This window comes from Epinephelus lanceolatus, chromosome 18 (genome assembly GCF_041903045.1).
Source record: "Epinephelus lanceolatus isolate andai-2023 chromosome 18, ASM4190304v1, whole genome shotgun sequence".
NCBI classification, from domain to species: domain Eukaryota; kingdom Metazoa; phylum Chordata; class Actinopteri; order Perciformes; family Serranidae; genus Epinephelus; species Epinephelus lanceolatus.
In genome coordinates this window covers 32,487,343-32,503,469 of record NC_135751.1, presented here as the reverse complement: position 1 = coordinate 32,503,469, position 16,127 = coordinate 32,487,343, and the positions used below count along the sequence as shown (strand labels likewise).

At 42.1% G+C, this 16,127-nt stretch overlaps 1 protein-coding gene across 4 annotated transcripts in view; it reads right to left on the bottom strand.

The window, feature by feature from the left end:
* The window catches only part of cacna1ha (calcium channel, voltage-dependent, T type, alpha 1H subunit a), a 160,159-nt gene extending 145,569 nt beyond the window's left edge, over positions 1-14,590 (bottom strand). For all 4 annotated transcript variants that reach the window (XR_013488057.1, XM_078161655.1, XM_078161656.1 and 1 more), the window contains exons 1-2: positions 14,451-14,590; positions 12,829-13,294 (exon numbers count right to left, since the gene is read on the bottom strand). Coding sequence is in view for 3 of the 4 variants with exons in the window: in XM_078161655.1 (XP_078017781.1) it covers positions 12,829-13,270 (442 nt within the window). In the remaining variant the exon portion in view is untranslated. The remainder of the gene's footprint in view (positions 1-12,828; positions 13,295-14,450) is intronic.
* Positions 14,591-16,127: the final 1,537 nt, after the last annotated feature.

Genomic DNA, 16,127 nt, shown 5'->3' with positions numbered 1-16,127 from the left:
AACACAGGACAGAAATTACCTGTTTTACCGTTTTGAAACAGCAGGGGGATGTTCAAGAACTCAACAGTGTGTTCCTTAACAGATTTTTTTTATTTAGGGTTATTTTTAGGGTTAAGTTAACATACACTTTGCCAACAGGTAACTGCAAGAAAATGTAAAAACGTGTTGATTCTCAGGCAAATTCTGCAGTAATAGGGCATCTTTTTTATGATTTCTAAGCAGATTTATAGACATTTTTTAATGATATAGCTCAGAGATAATTATATCTTTAGAAAGTGTAAGTCGGGGCGTCGGTGGCTTAGTGGTAGAGCAGGCGCCCCATGTACAAGGCTGTTGCCGCAGCGGCCCGGATTCGACTCCAGCCTGTGCCCCTTTGCTGCATGTCACTCCCTCTCTCTCTCCCCCCTTCACGCTCATCTGTCCTATCGATTAAAGGCTTAAAAATGTCCAAAAAAAAAAATCTTTAAAAAAAAAAAAAAAAAAAAAGTGTAAGTCACACTGAATTTAGAAATACAATTATCATATACGTCTTTGTGTTCAGATTTGACTGAGTTATCACTCCGAGTACAAGTGCAAACTTGTAACATAAATTGCGGCAATCAGGCGCAGGTGTTTTAAACTTAAATTAATGACTTTTCTCGTGTTTTTAGAGCGAGTACAGATAATAATTAATACTGATTTTTGGATTTTGGCAGGTTAGTAGTGTGCGGTTCTGTGCAGAGGTAGGTTTCATGTAGGAATATGGTTATTAGAGTGAGTTGGGTTCGTCTACTTTTGCCAACAGGAGAGTGTAAGTAAGTTCACGGGTAGGTTTAAAGATTTGTAACATCAGAAATGTAGATTTTAAAGCATAATGGTTTATTTAATTTTAAAAAAAGACATTAAAAGAGGAACAAATTCAACTAGATAAAATGTTTGTGGCAATTAAGACCTCACAAATTTAACTTTAAGACCATTTCATGAACTAAAAAGCGAATTTAAGACATCTTAAGGACCTGCAGACACCCTGGAGTAACCCAGTTATAATTGGGATTTTGAAGTATCCTGTTTATGCGTTTGAGCATGTAAACACCCGTTCACAGAAACCAAATACAGCTGTCAAGTTGTCAAGTGGTCGTAAATGTACAGTCAGTGTGATGTTTAATATTCCTGATGCTCTCATCTCAAATTGCTGGTGTGTTTTTGTAAACATCTCAGGCACCTGCGCAAGTAGAATGCAGTAATCAGTAGCCGGGGCACTAGTAATTTTCATGTATACGAGGAGTATGAATAACCCCATTTCTCATGTCTCATGTCTTCATGTAAACACCATATCCCGAATATGATCATAACCATGATACCTCTCATAAACAGGTTATTCATGTCCCTGCAAACGCACTCACTTCACCCTCAATAAATGTGATTACATGGACATGAAAAACCTGTTTATGAGGCTTTTCCTGGTTACGATCATATTCGGGATATGGTGTTTACATAAAGACAAATAACTGGGTTATTCATTTTCATATATACATTGTGGTTTCTTTTGGAGTACTCCAGCTGGCATATTCCGGTTTCTCATTGATGGAATACTGTGTTTACATGCTCAAACACATAAGCAGGACACTATTTATGTCTATGTACATGCATTCATTGTAATAGTTTGGGGGAAAATTGTTTGGCCAGGAGCTACATAAAAACTACTGTCACGTCTATGATAAATAAAGCATAGCTGGTGGTTAGCGTAATTTAGAAATTAAAAATAGAACCAAAGGGAAATAACTAGTCTAGCTCTGGACACAGGTACCAAAATGAGACAAAAATACCCTTTAAAACTCTTTATTTAACACGGCCAAGAAATATTTGAGGAAATAACCCCCCATAACACCACAATTGTTGTTTTTACACTACACTGTTTGTATGGTTACAAAACAAAATATAATGTGTTAATTAGTGAGGTTTAAAGGTGCTGGTAGGCAGATTTTGTTGCTCTCAGACGGAGCCAGGCTAGCTGTTTTCATGTGTCTCTACTTCCAGTCTTGCTAAGCTAAGCTAACCAGCTGCTGGCAACAGATTTACTGTACAGGCATAAAAGCGGTATCAATCTTCTCATCTAACTCTCAGCAAGAAAGCAAAGAAGCACATTTCCCAAAATGTCAAACTATAGTGAATTCTGTCCATAAATTCCCAGATATCAGCTGTCACCTGGTCGACGGCACAAACACACAAAAACTCACACATACACACACACTTTGAGGTGCTTTGTGGAGTAAGACGCTCAGAGCCTGGGGCACGGGAGGGTCACTGGTGTGTGTGAATGCACTCACACACACACACACACACACACACACACACACACACACACACACACACACACGTACCACACAGTATACAAACACACACTCCACGTGTACCCCCTGCGTTTCCACACATGAAAGTCAGCGCTATTAGTTCCAGATCATTTTGCGAAGTGGTCTGTAAACAATGAGCCTGGGGATAAACAAAGATCCTACTGTACTGGAAGTAATCCCACATCACACACACACCTTAACACTCTGTGCACACATGCACATACCCAGCCACACACACACACACAAACCAACGCAGTAACGCACAAACTGCCTTGCACTCACACACAGACATAGACGTTAATAAACACCTGGAGGGCCGACAAACAGCATTACACAGAAATGCAATTTGTTTATGTTTGACTACATAATGCATCTCTGAACAACAACAATAATGATCTACTTAGGGCTGTGCATCATTTGAAATATTACCGTTACAGTGCCAATATGATAACTGAGTCTCAGCACCAAAACAATGCTCTTTTGATCACTTACAATAACCAAAATCATACTGTAAACAAGTTTCCTACAAATCCTTTGATTCCTTTAACAAATGGAGCAGCTCTATGAGACATTTTCTTACATGAAAGTCTATAAAGATTAAAATCCAAAAACTGCCATAAGGAAATAAAAGTGAGAATCTGAAGAAGCATTCAATGCCAGCTTTCGCTACTTGACAGTTTTCATTAATCTCTGCTACAGCTGCAAAAAACAGGCCATTATAAAGATGTGGCTTATGCAATGCTTTTATTTTGAAAGGTACACTAAAGGTGTTATATTTTCTACCTTTCCTATGTCAACCTAAAGTGATGTTTATGTATTTTTATGCTCTGCTATACTCTGTTCTGTCTTTAAGGGACAAAAATATATATTTTTTTCTCTTACCTGTAGTTCTGTTCATCAGTCTAGATTGTTTTGGTGTGAGTTGCAGAGTGTTGGAGATATCAGGCGTAGAAATGTCTGCCTTCCCTTTTAAAATAATGGAACTAGATGGCACTCAGTTTGTGGGTGCTCAAAGTGCCTAAAAAAATACATATGAAAACTGCCAACCTTCTGGAAGGAAGCCTGCATCTACTGCTAGCTCACGTAGCACCACTGAGCTAGCTACTTTTACAACTGTGACGAGGAGGACGCCACTATTGTTTACATCACGCACTGGCCCCAGCTCAAGCCTCTCGTCCATGAGTAGATGCACACTTCCTCCTGCACTGTGATATGGTTGGTGGGTGAAGTGTGTAAAACTGCTCACGAAAAGGTTTGTGGATTATCTTGAGTAACCAGGTCATGATTTCTGGAAAGAGACATTGCTGTTGAGTTTTTAAAATGTATTTTTTGGCACTTTGAGCACCACAAGATGAATGACATCTAGTTCCATTATATTGGAGAGAAGGCAGACATCTCTACGGCCGATATCTCCGACACTATGCAACTCACTCTGCTGGTGCACAGTTGTAACAATGTTGGCTAGCATGGACCATTTTGTAACATTTCATGCCGTCACACACCCATGGCATGTTTAAGTTGTATATTTTACAGAACTAATGTATTTTGGTAACTTCTTTTCTTGAGAACTTCATTCATCTGTTAGTGATATCAGCATGCCATCACTGGTGCCTTGTGATTAGGTGTTAAAATAATGTCCGTGGAGCTTTGGTCTGCCTCCATTACAGAATGCAACGCAGAGTTAGTCTCACTACACACACACCTACAAAGACACACACATTGAGAGGACTGTGCAGGGTGTGCCAGGACTTCATACGTCAGAGAGGCAGGATCCCTCTGTCTCTGCTGCGATACACACCTCATGACCCCCAATCTGCTGTTATCATGAGCACAGGCCAAATGTAATGAGTCATCAAACACACACACACACACACACACACGCACACTCTCGCACACTGCTCAATATAAATACAGCCAGACAAGCACGGAGAGTGGCAGAAACGAAGAGATGCACAGAAGCCTGTCTGTGTGTGCGTATACAAACGCGCACACAGACATACACACTTCAGGATGCTTGTCTGAGTGACAGTCGGAGGAGGACAACCTGCTGACATCAAGGCCAACTCTCTTATCACTCACACTGCAGCGATGAAGTCATTTTAAGACATAAACACACACATACACACACACACACACACACACTACAGCCAAAGGGACCTTTGAAATGACATCACTGCGGGAGTTAGAGGAAGTGAACGATTCAAACTTCTTGCCCTGAGGACAGAGTTTATTAGGAGGTCATTTCATCACTGCTGTTCTGTAGGGTGCTCGACTCCCCACTCAGCAAAGAGTGAAGCCTCTTATCATCGTGAACACTTATCCAGGCTACATTTTAATGAGAGTCTTCATGCTCGAGATTTTAACTTGGATTGGTTGTCTCCTGTGTCAGGCAGCTTTAAATCTGTCTCCAATTTTACAGCTAGTTCAATCTGCCAAAACCAGGAATGACCAGAGAAATCACCTGCGCTTGATTTATCTCAAATCACTGGCCCTCACAGTGTTTCCCTGATTAAATAAGGGTTGTGTAGAATTAAGAAAACCATATCTAATGATGAATATCATAAGTACAAGCCCCAAGTCCTTTGAACAAGCCAACACAACAGGTTGTTCTTTGTGTGGGTGTGTGTGGGTGTGTGTGGGTGTGTGTATGTGTTGGCGCAGCCTCATCTGTATTCATTTATGAAGGAAGTGCAACAGGCCCTCTCATCGTGTTTAGAGTATAGGATGACTAATGGAGACAGATAGCACGATGAATCCCCTCATCTGTAATGGATTAACCTTGTCTGGCCCCCAGAATCTGATCTAATCACCCTGAATGAGCCTGTTATCCCATCACACCATTGAATCAGCCACTCACATTCAGTCTTGTGACAGTGCCACAGGAGGTATCAGCGCCGAAAAAGTCGATTCGGGTGTAATTGACTGCACTATGTTATGTACTGGATGGATTGCTTCTTAGGATGCTCTTTAAAGAAGCTGTTTGTGACATTCAGAGTTTATCTGTGATTCAGAGTCTGAGTTGGGATTGCCTGCACGCGGCTCTCAACATGGAGGTGGCTGAGCCGGCAGCTAGCGACCAAGGGTCCGTACATATGCCATGTTTTTTGCCCTCTCATATCCATTGTTTTCAATGTAGATGCAGGAAAGGCGCACTTAAATGTGAGAGCAGTGCCGTCGTGACATGCAAGTGTTCCCATGCACCTGTTTTTCAAGGTGTGATGGCTGTGCCCTGAGGAAAACAGAGGTCAACTGTTTGAATGCATTAGCTCGCACCGCATGTCACATCATGAGGAACAACCAACCACTGCCGGCAGATATCTTTCCTTTTTTCTCTAAATATCAGTCTGTGGTAAATATTGAGAAGTTCATCACTTTAGTGCAGGGCTACCCAGACCTTTACATCTGTCCCTGGGTCAGAACACAAATTTACAAAGCAACGCCTGAAAGATGATGAGCTCTGCAGTCAGGATTTCTGGTGAGAAGGCTATGCTACGGTGCTGGTTATGGTCGCTTAACAACCTCAGACGCAACCTGCCTCCGTGAGTAGCACCCAGCACCCGATCTTGTGTTTTCCAGGTGGTCAAAGAAGTGGCATGTGTACAGGCCCTAACGATGCTAACAGTGCAAACAATGCTAACAACAGAGACAGTGCTGACAGAGCTGTTAATATGGGTGGGCATTACTCTTCCATGACAACATTATTCCACCACTGTGGATCGGTAAGGCATTATCAGAAGTAAACGCTGTAAAGCGTAGTGCAAAGCAGTGGCGATTACAGGGACTCACACACACGCACAGCTGGATTGGCTAACACAACAAAAAACAGAGAAGCTCGGAGTTCAACACACACAGACTGAGCGTGACTTCATTCTCTGGTCAGGACACCATTACACCACTCTATCTTTACATAAGCAAATTGTTGTTTGCTGATATATTAATGTTCTGAATGTCGTCTACAGCACTTTTAAGAGCCACACATGGCCAGTTTAGCTTGTGGACTCCAAGTTGCTTTATTTTACTGCCAAACAAGCAGCCATTGTTTTGGAAATGGGGGAGAGAAAGGGGGGATATCGCATGCAACAAGGATCCTAAGGCTGAAATCGAATCCAGGAAGTTGTGGTTATATGGCATGCGCTGTAACCATTCGGCTACCAAGCTGCTCCTACTTCACTATTGATTAATATGCCTAATAATTTGTTTATTAATGAATTCACTGTTTTGCTTATCCTATTCAAGATTGCTGGGGGCTGGAGCCTATCCTAGCTGACAGTGGGCGAGAGGCGTGGTACACTCTGGACAGATTGCCAGACTATCACAGGGCTGACAACCGTTCACATTCACACTAACACCTATGGGCAAATAAGAGTCCCTAATCAACCTAACCTGCATGTCTTTGGACTGTGGGAGGAATCTGGAGGACAAGCTGAAAACCCAAGCTGACACAGGGAGAACATGCAGACTCCACACACAAGGGCCCCAACCCCAGGGACCCATGATGTATGAAAATCAAACCTGGAAGAGGAGCAAATATGTCTCCAGCACAAAAAAGGTTGTTGTTTAGCAGCCCCCACTCCCAGAGCTTGAACGCATCAACAGCAAAGTATCTCAACATGAACCCCTAACTACAAAGACCCACAAAAACGCGCTTAACTTAAAGTGGTCACTGCAATTTGTGTCTTGCTTAAAGTAAAAGCCAATAAAGCATCCACTGCAGTTTCATCTTTTCACTGTGTTGCGTGGCAGCCGAGTCAAGAGCAAGGCAGTAAATAAAACAAATCAATAGCTCACTGCTGTAATTGCAGCTCGAGCTAAGATGCATTTTTCTGGACATCCTGAGATGTTTATGCGCAGACAAGAGAGGAGGTCAGTTGATCAATGGTGATGAGCATAATAAACATGATGAATGAGAAATGCTGCTGGCTGAAATGCTATTCTGGTAATTGCGAGCAACTACGACCTGATTTTATTGTCACGTGTGATTAGTAGCTTCCTGAATACAGAATAGATCCTTGTTAGGAATGTGGGTTTTATATTTTACAATTCTGTTTAAAACAGTTTGATTAGGGTTTTGTCTAACGTCCAGCATGTAAGATGAGGTATGGCTGTAAAAAAAATACTCGTTATCTCTTTGTCTCGCCTCTCCAGACTCACACTTCGACCAAAGTGTGCATACCTTTGTGTGGTTGAGTGGCAGAGCATTTATGCTGCGAAAAATATTTACATAGCCCACTGTGGACCACCAACTCTGCAATGCTTACACAGTGGGCCCTGCGCACACATCCACACACTGGCTGACACTGAGGAATATAACACAGAGAGTTGTCCAGTGAGTTCAGCTCTTATGATATAACCTGGTTCCAGTTTTAAACAAGTGGTTATAATGCAATGCCAAGCATGTGACAGTGTGTGGCTCATTCATTAGCCACGCTTTCTTGGTACAAACAGTCCTCGCTGTCACCAAACAACAACGCATCTTTAACCATCAGATAGGAATCGGAAATGTGATCAGGACACGAGCAGGGGAAAAAAGCACATGTGCTGACCATAGGAGCATCTGCTTCATGGTAGTAATCTACCTCAGCAGACACTGCAGCATTATCCCTGCTACAGTGCTGTGAACAAAACAGACATAATGTAATGCAACATTAACATCTGTCAAACAGCAGGCTGCCACGCTATATGTCCTGTGTTTAAGTCTACATGTCCAGCTGGATAAGGTTGGATCATTTTTAGGTTTTACCTGTCTTATAAATTTCTGTAAATTAATTTTTATCATGTGAAAATAAATTCAAAAATGGCAATGTAAGTATTCTGCATCCTAGCTCTGAAATATCTAAATACGCCCTCAGCTCTCGCATTTAAGCACCAGCATAAGAGGAAATAGACTTGGCCAGAGTCCCCGCCACTCTATGCTGTATTCATTTAAAAACAGCCAACAAGATGTGCATTTGTATGATTTCCAAAATGCCTGCGCAGGTCTGCCAATTCAATCCCCTTTAAATTATTCTCTATCCAACTTAGACTCAACTGCTCATACTGCAGGGGCAGCCTCCCTAGATTGTGTAATATTTTAATTTCACCAAGTACCTCTGTTCTGCAAGAGAGCGTGACATGTCTTTCACTTTCATGGCTCGGTTCTTTAGTGTCTGCAGTGAGCAGGACTGATATAACACTGTGATATTAATCCCCAGAAGTAGAATTCCCCTTTGGGAGTGTGGTGTTAGCCACAGAACGGAGACCTTGGAGTTGGTAGAGACACTTTGTACTGCTCAGGGACACTTGATGGAGTAGCTGACGGCTGACGTGGCAGTTTGGGTCTAGGTCCGCCAGTTTTGAGAAGGTGTGTGTAACTACAAGGCCCTTCCCCAAGGACAACAGTACATCCTTAAAACACACAAAACTATTTTACACATAAAGATCAGTTTACGCATCCTGAAGAGTTCCCTTCAATCTGCGAAAACAGATGAATAATGTTTTCCGTGGCTCTAGAGGGAGCTTTTCTGATTACGTCATAAGGGTTACCTTAAATTAGGGATTTTAAATGTTTGACGGAGGACCTGTGTTATTAAGGGTAACTTCAGTCTTTTTTTTAACCTGGACCCTTTTGTCAGTGCATTTGTGTCTAAATGACTAACAGGAACAACAAATTTTGAAATTCGTCTAGTATTGAGCAAGAGGGCTGAAGCCGACAGCCACCAAACAGGCTTCAATGTAACACTCAGGGCATGTACACCCTCAATGTTGGTCCACTAAAAGTGCTTGTTTTTGCCACTGACAGGCTCAGATTCTTATTTTAAGTGCCTGACAACATTATGGGAAGGATCCCTACAGAGATAGATCTTTTAGTAAGATCCTTTTTGTTCAACCAGAAACAGCCCCGCAATCGCATTCACGAAGCATACCAGACTCCATTTAAATAAACTGTGATTTTAGCGTGTATATAGCCAGCATATTTTCACATCTAATTAAGCAAGTTAAGGGTTTATTTCCACCAAACCAAAGCTGGTTATTGTTGGATTGGTGAAAAGACAAACCAAGATGGCTTTTGCGAGTTTTAGTATGTTTCTGTCAACTTTGAATGAAGTATGTTTCACAAGGATAAAATTACCGTTTATTTCAATAGAGTCTGGTGCTTTGGGCAAAAAAAAAAAATGTTTCTGGCAAAGCAAAAAGGATCTTTCTCTTGAACAAACCCATCTATCTTTGTATGGATCCTTTCCATAAGATTGCCAGACACTGAATAGGGTCTGTCAGTGGCAAAAAAGCACTTTTAGAAGACCTACATGGAGGTTCCATATGCCTAGAGTTGAAGCCTGCTTTGCTGCCGCAGCCCTCTCGTTCAGTACTGGACTAGTTTCAAAAACTGTTGTTACCACTGATTACTTAGACATAAAAACATGGTCAAAAAATACCAAAGTTACCCATCAACAGGGTTCAGGGTACTTTATTTGTACCTGTAGGTTGCGCATTTGATTTGCAGTAGAAGATGAAGCATCCATCCTGACACACATTTCACAAACACAGACGATAGACAGACGCTGGGGCACTGAGTTTGAACGATAAAGCTATCTAACAAACAGGAAAGGTCTAATGAAAGACATGATTCCATCATTCTATATATTCTATTGCTGTACCTCTCCTGGGGATCGCACAGGGCAGGACAGAGCATGGTCACTCAGACACTCTTTTCATACTAGAGATGCACGTATCATTAACTCAATTTCCATCCCTGATAGAAAAGCAAAGCCAGGTAGCATCAGATCCATATTCAGATTCAAGGGTTATGATGGGAGTTGGCTGACACACATTGACCCATTCAGATAGACCATCGTATGTTCGACCCACTAAATCACTGCCGCTGTCTGAATGGGGTATGAATCATCAGCTCCCCTTCGTAGAGCTGACAGTCTTTTGTGAGGAAAGTAAATAAATATTCACATGCAGCTTTGCAGTTATGTACTCAGGAAATGTCTGTGCTTATGTATCTGACTGTTTTATCTACCTTTCTACAGTATCTATCTCAAACTTCAAACACCTTGTCAAAATTCCCCTCCAAAAGATATTGTACATTTCCATCCCCAAGCTACAACTGCCATGGGCTAGTACAAGCACACACACACACACACACACACACACACACACACAAGATTCCAAAACATCATGCAGTACTGTTACAAAATCATCTGTGGATGTAGCCAGTCAGTCAGAGTCTACAGCAGCTACGATCTACCCACACCACTAGACGACGAAGGGAAGATATGAGGAGATAGAATAAGTCTAGTTTTATAATTTGATATTTTTATGCTCTCAATACCCTGCAGATTAGATTCCAGGTACACAGGAATGTACTTAGGAAATATATGTGACTCAAGTCCTGATTTTTGTTTTTGCACCACCCACCTCACCGCATCAGAAATGAAAAAAAAATATTGCAGTGGTTTATCCTCAAATTCTTTTCATAGTGCTTGGATTTGGATGCACATTCTGTTCTTTTTGCTCCAGTGTGTTAAAACATCCCACAGATGAAAATTATCCAGGCGGGATGTTCAGCTGAGGGGTAATAATAGATACTAAAACAGACACGAGCAGCGGAAACCTGATTTCACTTGCACTATTTGGCATCCCAAAACCGAAATGAATGATTTGAGCACAAAATGGCTGCCAGAAAATGTCAGAGACACTGTCACTTTAAAGGTAGTATTTAGCCTGTACAGTGTGTGATGATGGGCAGAAATCTCTGAATCATGTTTGACTTAAATCCAAGAACAATTCAAGTGATGTTACCCAGCACCTCAAAACAATGAATATAAATCCAGGTACAGTTTGGCAAAACAAGAATAAAAGTAAACCCAGACACACTGCTCAGTAAACTTCCAGACAGCTGAAATAGATACACACATAATCAATGGAAAGATGTTACTGAAAGTGACCAGCAGAGTGTCTGATTCCCTGTGTTGGGATTCCTTGCAGAATTGACACTTGGGAAACATGTCGGAAAAGGAAGTCTACTAATGTCTGCAAATGGAAGTTGTGAGCTAGGACTGCATGATATGGAAAAAAAAAAAAAAAAATTACAATAATTTTGGAGGGATATTCTGATGACAATATGAGACACGATTTTAGTGGGAATGTAATATTTTGCATTTCATTTACACTGAAAAACAATATAAAAATGATGGTGATGCAATTTTTGCTGGGGTCTGTACCAAATAAGCATGTTCCCTCACGTCTAGATTATGATTTGTAGGCTGGGCGATCTCTGTCACACCACAATACTTCATTTATAATGTTCTATCGTGACATAATTTACCCTAATCAATGATTGCAGCTCCTGCAATTTGGATTTTGCACTTTGCCACGTGAAGTTTCGTTAATATTTTGATTAATTGCGCAGCCCTATGATACGCTCTTGGTTACTACATTGGAAGCTATGCTTGGCGTTCAAGTGGTTAAAACATGAGAACACCGCCGCTAACAAATGGCAACATTGGAAACCCCCGAGGCTAACAATTTATCGAGCTAGCAAGCAGGTGACCCAATGCAAGAAATGCAGAGGCATAATGACAGAGTAGAAACAGCAGTATCTTACTCAGACAAATACAAAATTACAAAGAAAAACTACATATGACGAAAATTACAATATATTTAGCACCAAAAAATGAACCTCCATGGCCTCTGCCATTTCTAAAAACATCAGCAAACATGTCACAACTCGAAGCTTTCACAGAACTTCCACTTAGGAAATTGTGAATACCACAGGAGGGGGCTGTTTATATGGACTCTTCTTGGAAATACGGTGAACATGACCCCACTTGAAGGCAGCATAAAAACACTGAAGTGGTATGTAAAGTTTACTTTAATGTGAATCTGTATTTCTTTTTGACAGCTTAAAAACTGTTAGTGACCCCTGTAGAGGCCACACTGCGTCCTCAACCTTGCGACACCAATGTGGTTTGGCTAAGTGAATGACCAACTCACTGGGTTTGGTGACAAATATCATCTTTTAGCCAGACAGAAAAGCACAGACACGTTCGTAATATAAACCATCCAAATCTCAAGCCAGCGCAGGAGAGAAACTCAACTGACTATTTTCCCACTGAAGACGAGCTTAAGACAACTGCAGCAGGACCGGTCATTCCTACATGTTCAGCCACTTCATTACTCATCACATTCACCCAAACAATGGCATCCCAAAGAGAATCAACCCCAGTGGTTGGACAAATGACCTGTCAAATTGTGACCTGAGTGTGGAGCCTGTTACTGGTGCTTGTTTAGTCTCACAAGAACAGGCAGGTTGCTACATATTCATGCTTTTAGAAAGCTGCAGCCATTCGCAACAGCATCATGTTTCGGACTTCAAAGCATATGAATCACATAACTTTTAATCAAAGGATATGTGTAAGCTTAGCAACGCTCACACACACACACATGAGTGAGGACATATTTGGTCTTACCAGGTGTCAGACAGAGTAAGATTTCCAGCATGTGAAAGGATATGGGTTACAGACGACTCGAAGACACCAGTTGCGAGGCCTTGTTGTTTGCTTTAAGCAGAAGAAGGCCACAGGGGCCAGGGCCGGGTACGGCTGCTGCTCCTCCTCCTCGGAGACACAGTCTGGATCCCGAATAGGAGCCCTGATGCGAACTCCCAATGTTGGTCCAACTTCCACTTCCAGCTCCGGTTCCTGGTCTTCCTGCTCCTCCCGAACCTCAGGACTCCATTCTCCCCCATTGCCCTGACCTGTGACGCTCCCTCTCCTCTCCACCTCCTCCGCTTCCTCCTCGTCGTGGCCTCCTCCAGGGTCAACATCATGACCCGGGGCGTCATTTCTGTAGGCCGTCGGTATAGCGAGCCTCACCTCCTCGTGCACCTCCTCTTGCTCCTGCCCCTCCGGGCACTCTGCGTACTGAAAGCGCGCTCTCCCCTCGCCATCAGTCATGATAGAGCATCAGGCAGAGCCACTCTGAGGGGAGGTCAGAGGGAGAGGGGTTAGAGAGAGGTGAAAAGATGGACAGAGGAGAGGATTTTTGCAGGAAAAACAGTGACAGAAAAGGAGGCGGGCGGAAGAGAGACATCAACTTAGCAAAGAGCAACTGGAGACAAATCACATAATGAGCCAAATAAACACTCAGACTGTTTCCTCCTCCAATCCCTCAGCGGCAAAACTACTTGCTTCCAATAATTCTAGACACAGATTATCAATATTCGTTCACTAACCTGGCAGCACTTGAAGCTTTGAGCATTTACTGCAAACATTTCCTCTCTCTGCCTCCTTCTCCACTTAAAAATTAACTATCTCTATGATAGAAATGATCACACACGAGTAAGACTCATTATTGGAACATCAAATATTGGGTGAACATGATAGAAAAAGATAAATGAATACAGTTAACTGACTACTGAGCGTCACACACAGACAATTATCTGCTGTTTTAGTGACACCATATAGTTAGAAACGCATAAATGCATCCATTACAATAAAGTAATAAACTCTATCAGTGCTTCAGAATTACATTGTGATATTAGGAGAATAGTGGGGATTTTTTTTTACTCTGTCTCCCTTTCTCTTCCTGTTGCTATGTGATTGAACAGATGGACTGCTCTGTCTCTGGTCTACTGGAGGTTTTTTAGCCCACACCACGCAATGGTGGGCAGGGAATGCGCAAAAAGAAAAAAAAACACCACACAACCACACACACACACAATAAATGCCACACTAATCCTGATTATTATAATAAGTACAATAACATCGAGAAGCAAACATTAGTCATCATAATCCAGCTAACAGACTTTTCTTTTTTAAAGGCTTTTTAATGGGCTTTGTTGCCCACCGTTTTGCCGTTATGTGAGTAAAGCGCATCTGACGCTCGAGTTGTGTGCTCCCCTGAAAGGATTGTGAGACAAAGAGTGGGGAATGTTAAACATGCAATTATTGGAATAGCCGTTTAAAAAGTACTTAGGCATTTCGGTGTCAAAGGAAATAAAAACCGCCTGAGGGAACGGAGCGCCCATCACCTGTGTTTTTGTTTTCTCGCCATTAAAAAAGTGGACTCAATCCTGGACTCGATGGGTATTAGAACATTACAGGCAAACGGAACAACTTTATTCTTTTAAAATACCTTATCGAGACGGAATCGGAAGTTCCCATAAGCATGATCCGTGACTTTCCGTGTTTCTAGCGCACCCAGCCTTTCTCAGCAGCCCGGAGCTTTCCTTTCTTTTTCCTTCTCTCTTCAAAAATAAAAAACCCTCTTCACTTCTTTTCACAGATCAAATGTAATCCGAGAGAAAAATCAATGGAAGTAATTAAAGAATCACTTAAAGTGGTCTTCATTTGCGCGTTGGGTTAAACGGGAACATCTATCCACATCCATGCATCCATCCATCCGTCCATCCTCGCTGAGGTGTTGGTTACGCAGCGTGGAGCGGAGATGCGCGCGGGAGGGTCGGGCCGTGTATGTGTGTGTATGTGTGTGTGGGTCGCTCTGCTGAGGCTTCCGTGGATGATCTGACACGGTGAAACTTGGCCCAGGACCCGGGAGTCCTGACACGTGACGTGGATGCCCGGCTATAGGGACGTAGCGCACAGTGGGAGACACACACACGTGCGCGCGAAAATCGCCACGAAGATCCAAGCCGGGCGCGCACACCCCGCGGTGTTTCATGCATCACCATGCAGTCAGAGGCAGATAATGGAAACGGAATGAAACATGTATTAGACCATACCTTCAGTGGGTGTGAGCCACAGACACACAAGGAACGATCACTATTATTATTATTTTGTTAGTTTATTTATTAGTTGTTTTATTCTATTCCTCTGATATGTAGCCATAGTAACAAAGTCCTCCAGTGTAGAAACAGTACGGTATAAAAAGACGATAGAAAAAGGGAAGTGTGTCTGTATCTCGTTTTCGGCCGAGGTCCCTAATAATATTTCCCCATGGAGTTAATAGTTGATATCTGTTGGGCTGAACTGATAAATTTGGGTGTTCCACTTCACCTTGAAATGGGCTGCAAGGCGATTTAGAGCAGTAGACACACTTGTAATTACAGGACACATGGCGCCCACTTGCCCCAAAGACTCTTTGCCCATGCACAAAAAGAGACAGCTAATAGTAAAAACATTTTTCCAAGCACCAAACCCTCAAAATGACTTTCACTGATCAATGCAATAACAATAAAAAGTCTTAAAAAGACATCACAATAAATCATTTTGGTGACAGAGCAGAGCTGGTTAGACAAGCTCAACCCAATCACTAGGAAAAATGTTGGCATTGTGTTGGCATGCTGGTACTATGTAGCACTGTTTCAAAAAAACTGATCAATACATATTGATTCTGAAGATTTGAAAGGGTATCAATACTCATTTTCCACAGTATCAATCCATCATAACAGCTGCGTTTTCTTGCTCTCTCTTATTGTTAGTTCCCTTAAGTCATTCTGCTGTTCTCTGCTACTAACCAAGAAAAGAGAATTCCTCACTGTCATTTTATATCCTGCTATATTCATCTTTCTACAAAATATTTAAATTTAAATGCCCTTAATATCATTTTTTTCCCCGGGGTATCGAAAATGGTGTTGAATATCTATATTTAAGGTATTGTATTTAAGTTAGACATTCCAGTATCATGACGACACTATATGTAGCACAGTGGTTCCCAACTAGTCCAGCCTCAGGGTCCAGACTTCTCCCCAGTCATTAGTTTGAGGTCCAACAGTTAAGTGCATTCAGCGTCATCCTTGTGTTTGGCCATGTCCTTGGGCTAGTTTGCTGTTTCTGTCAAGTAGCTGTCTGT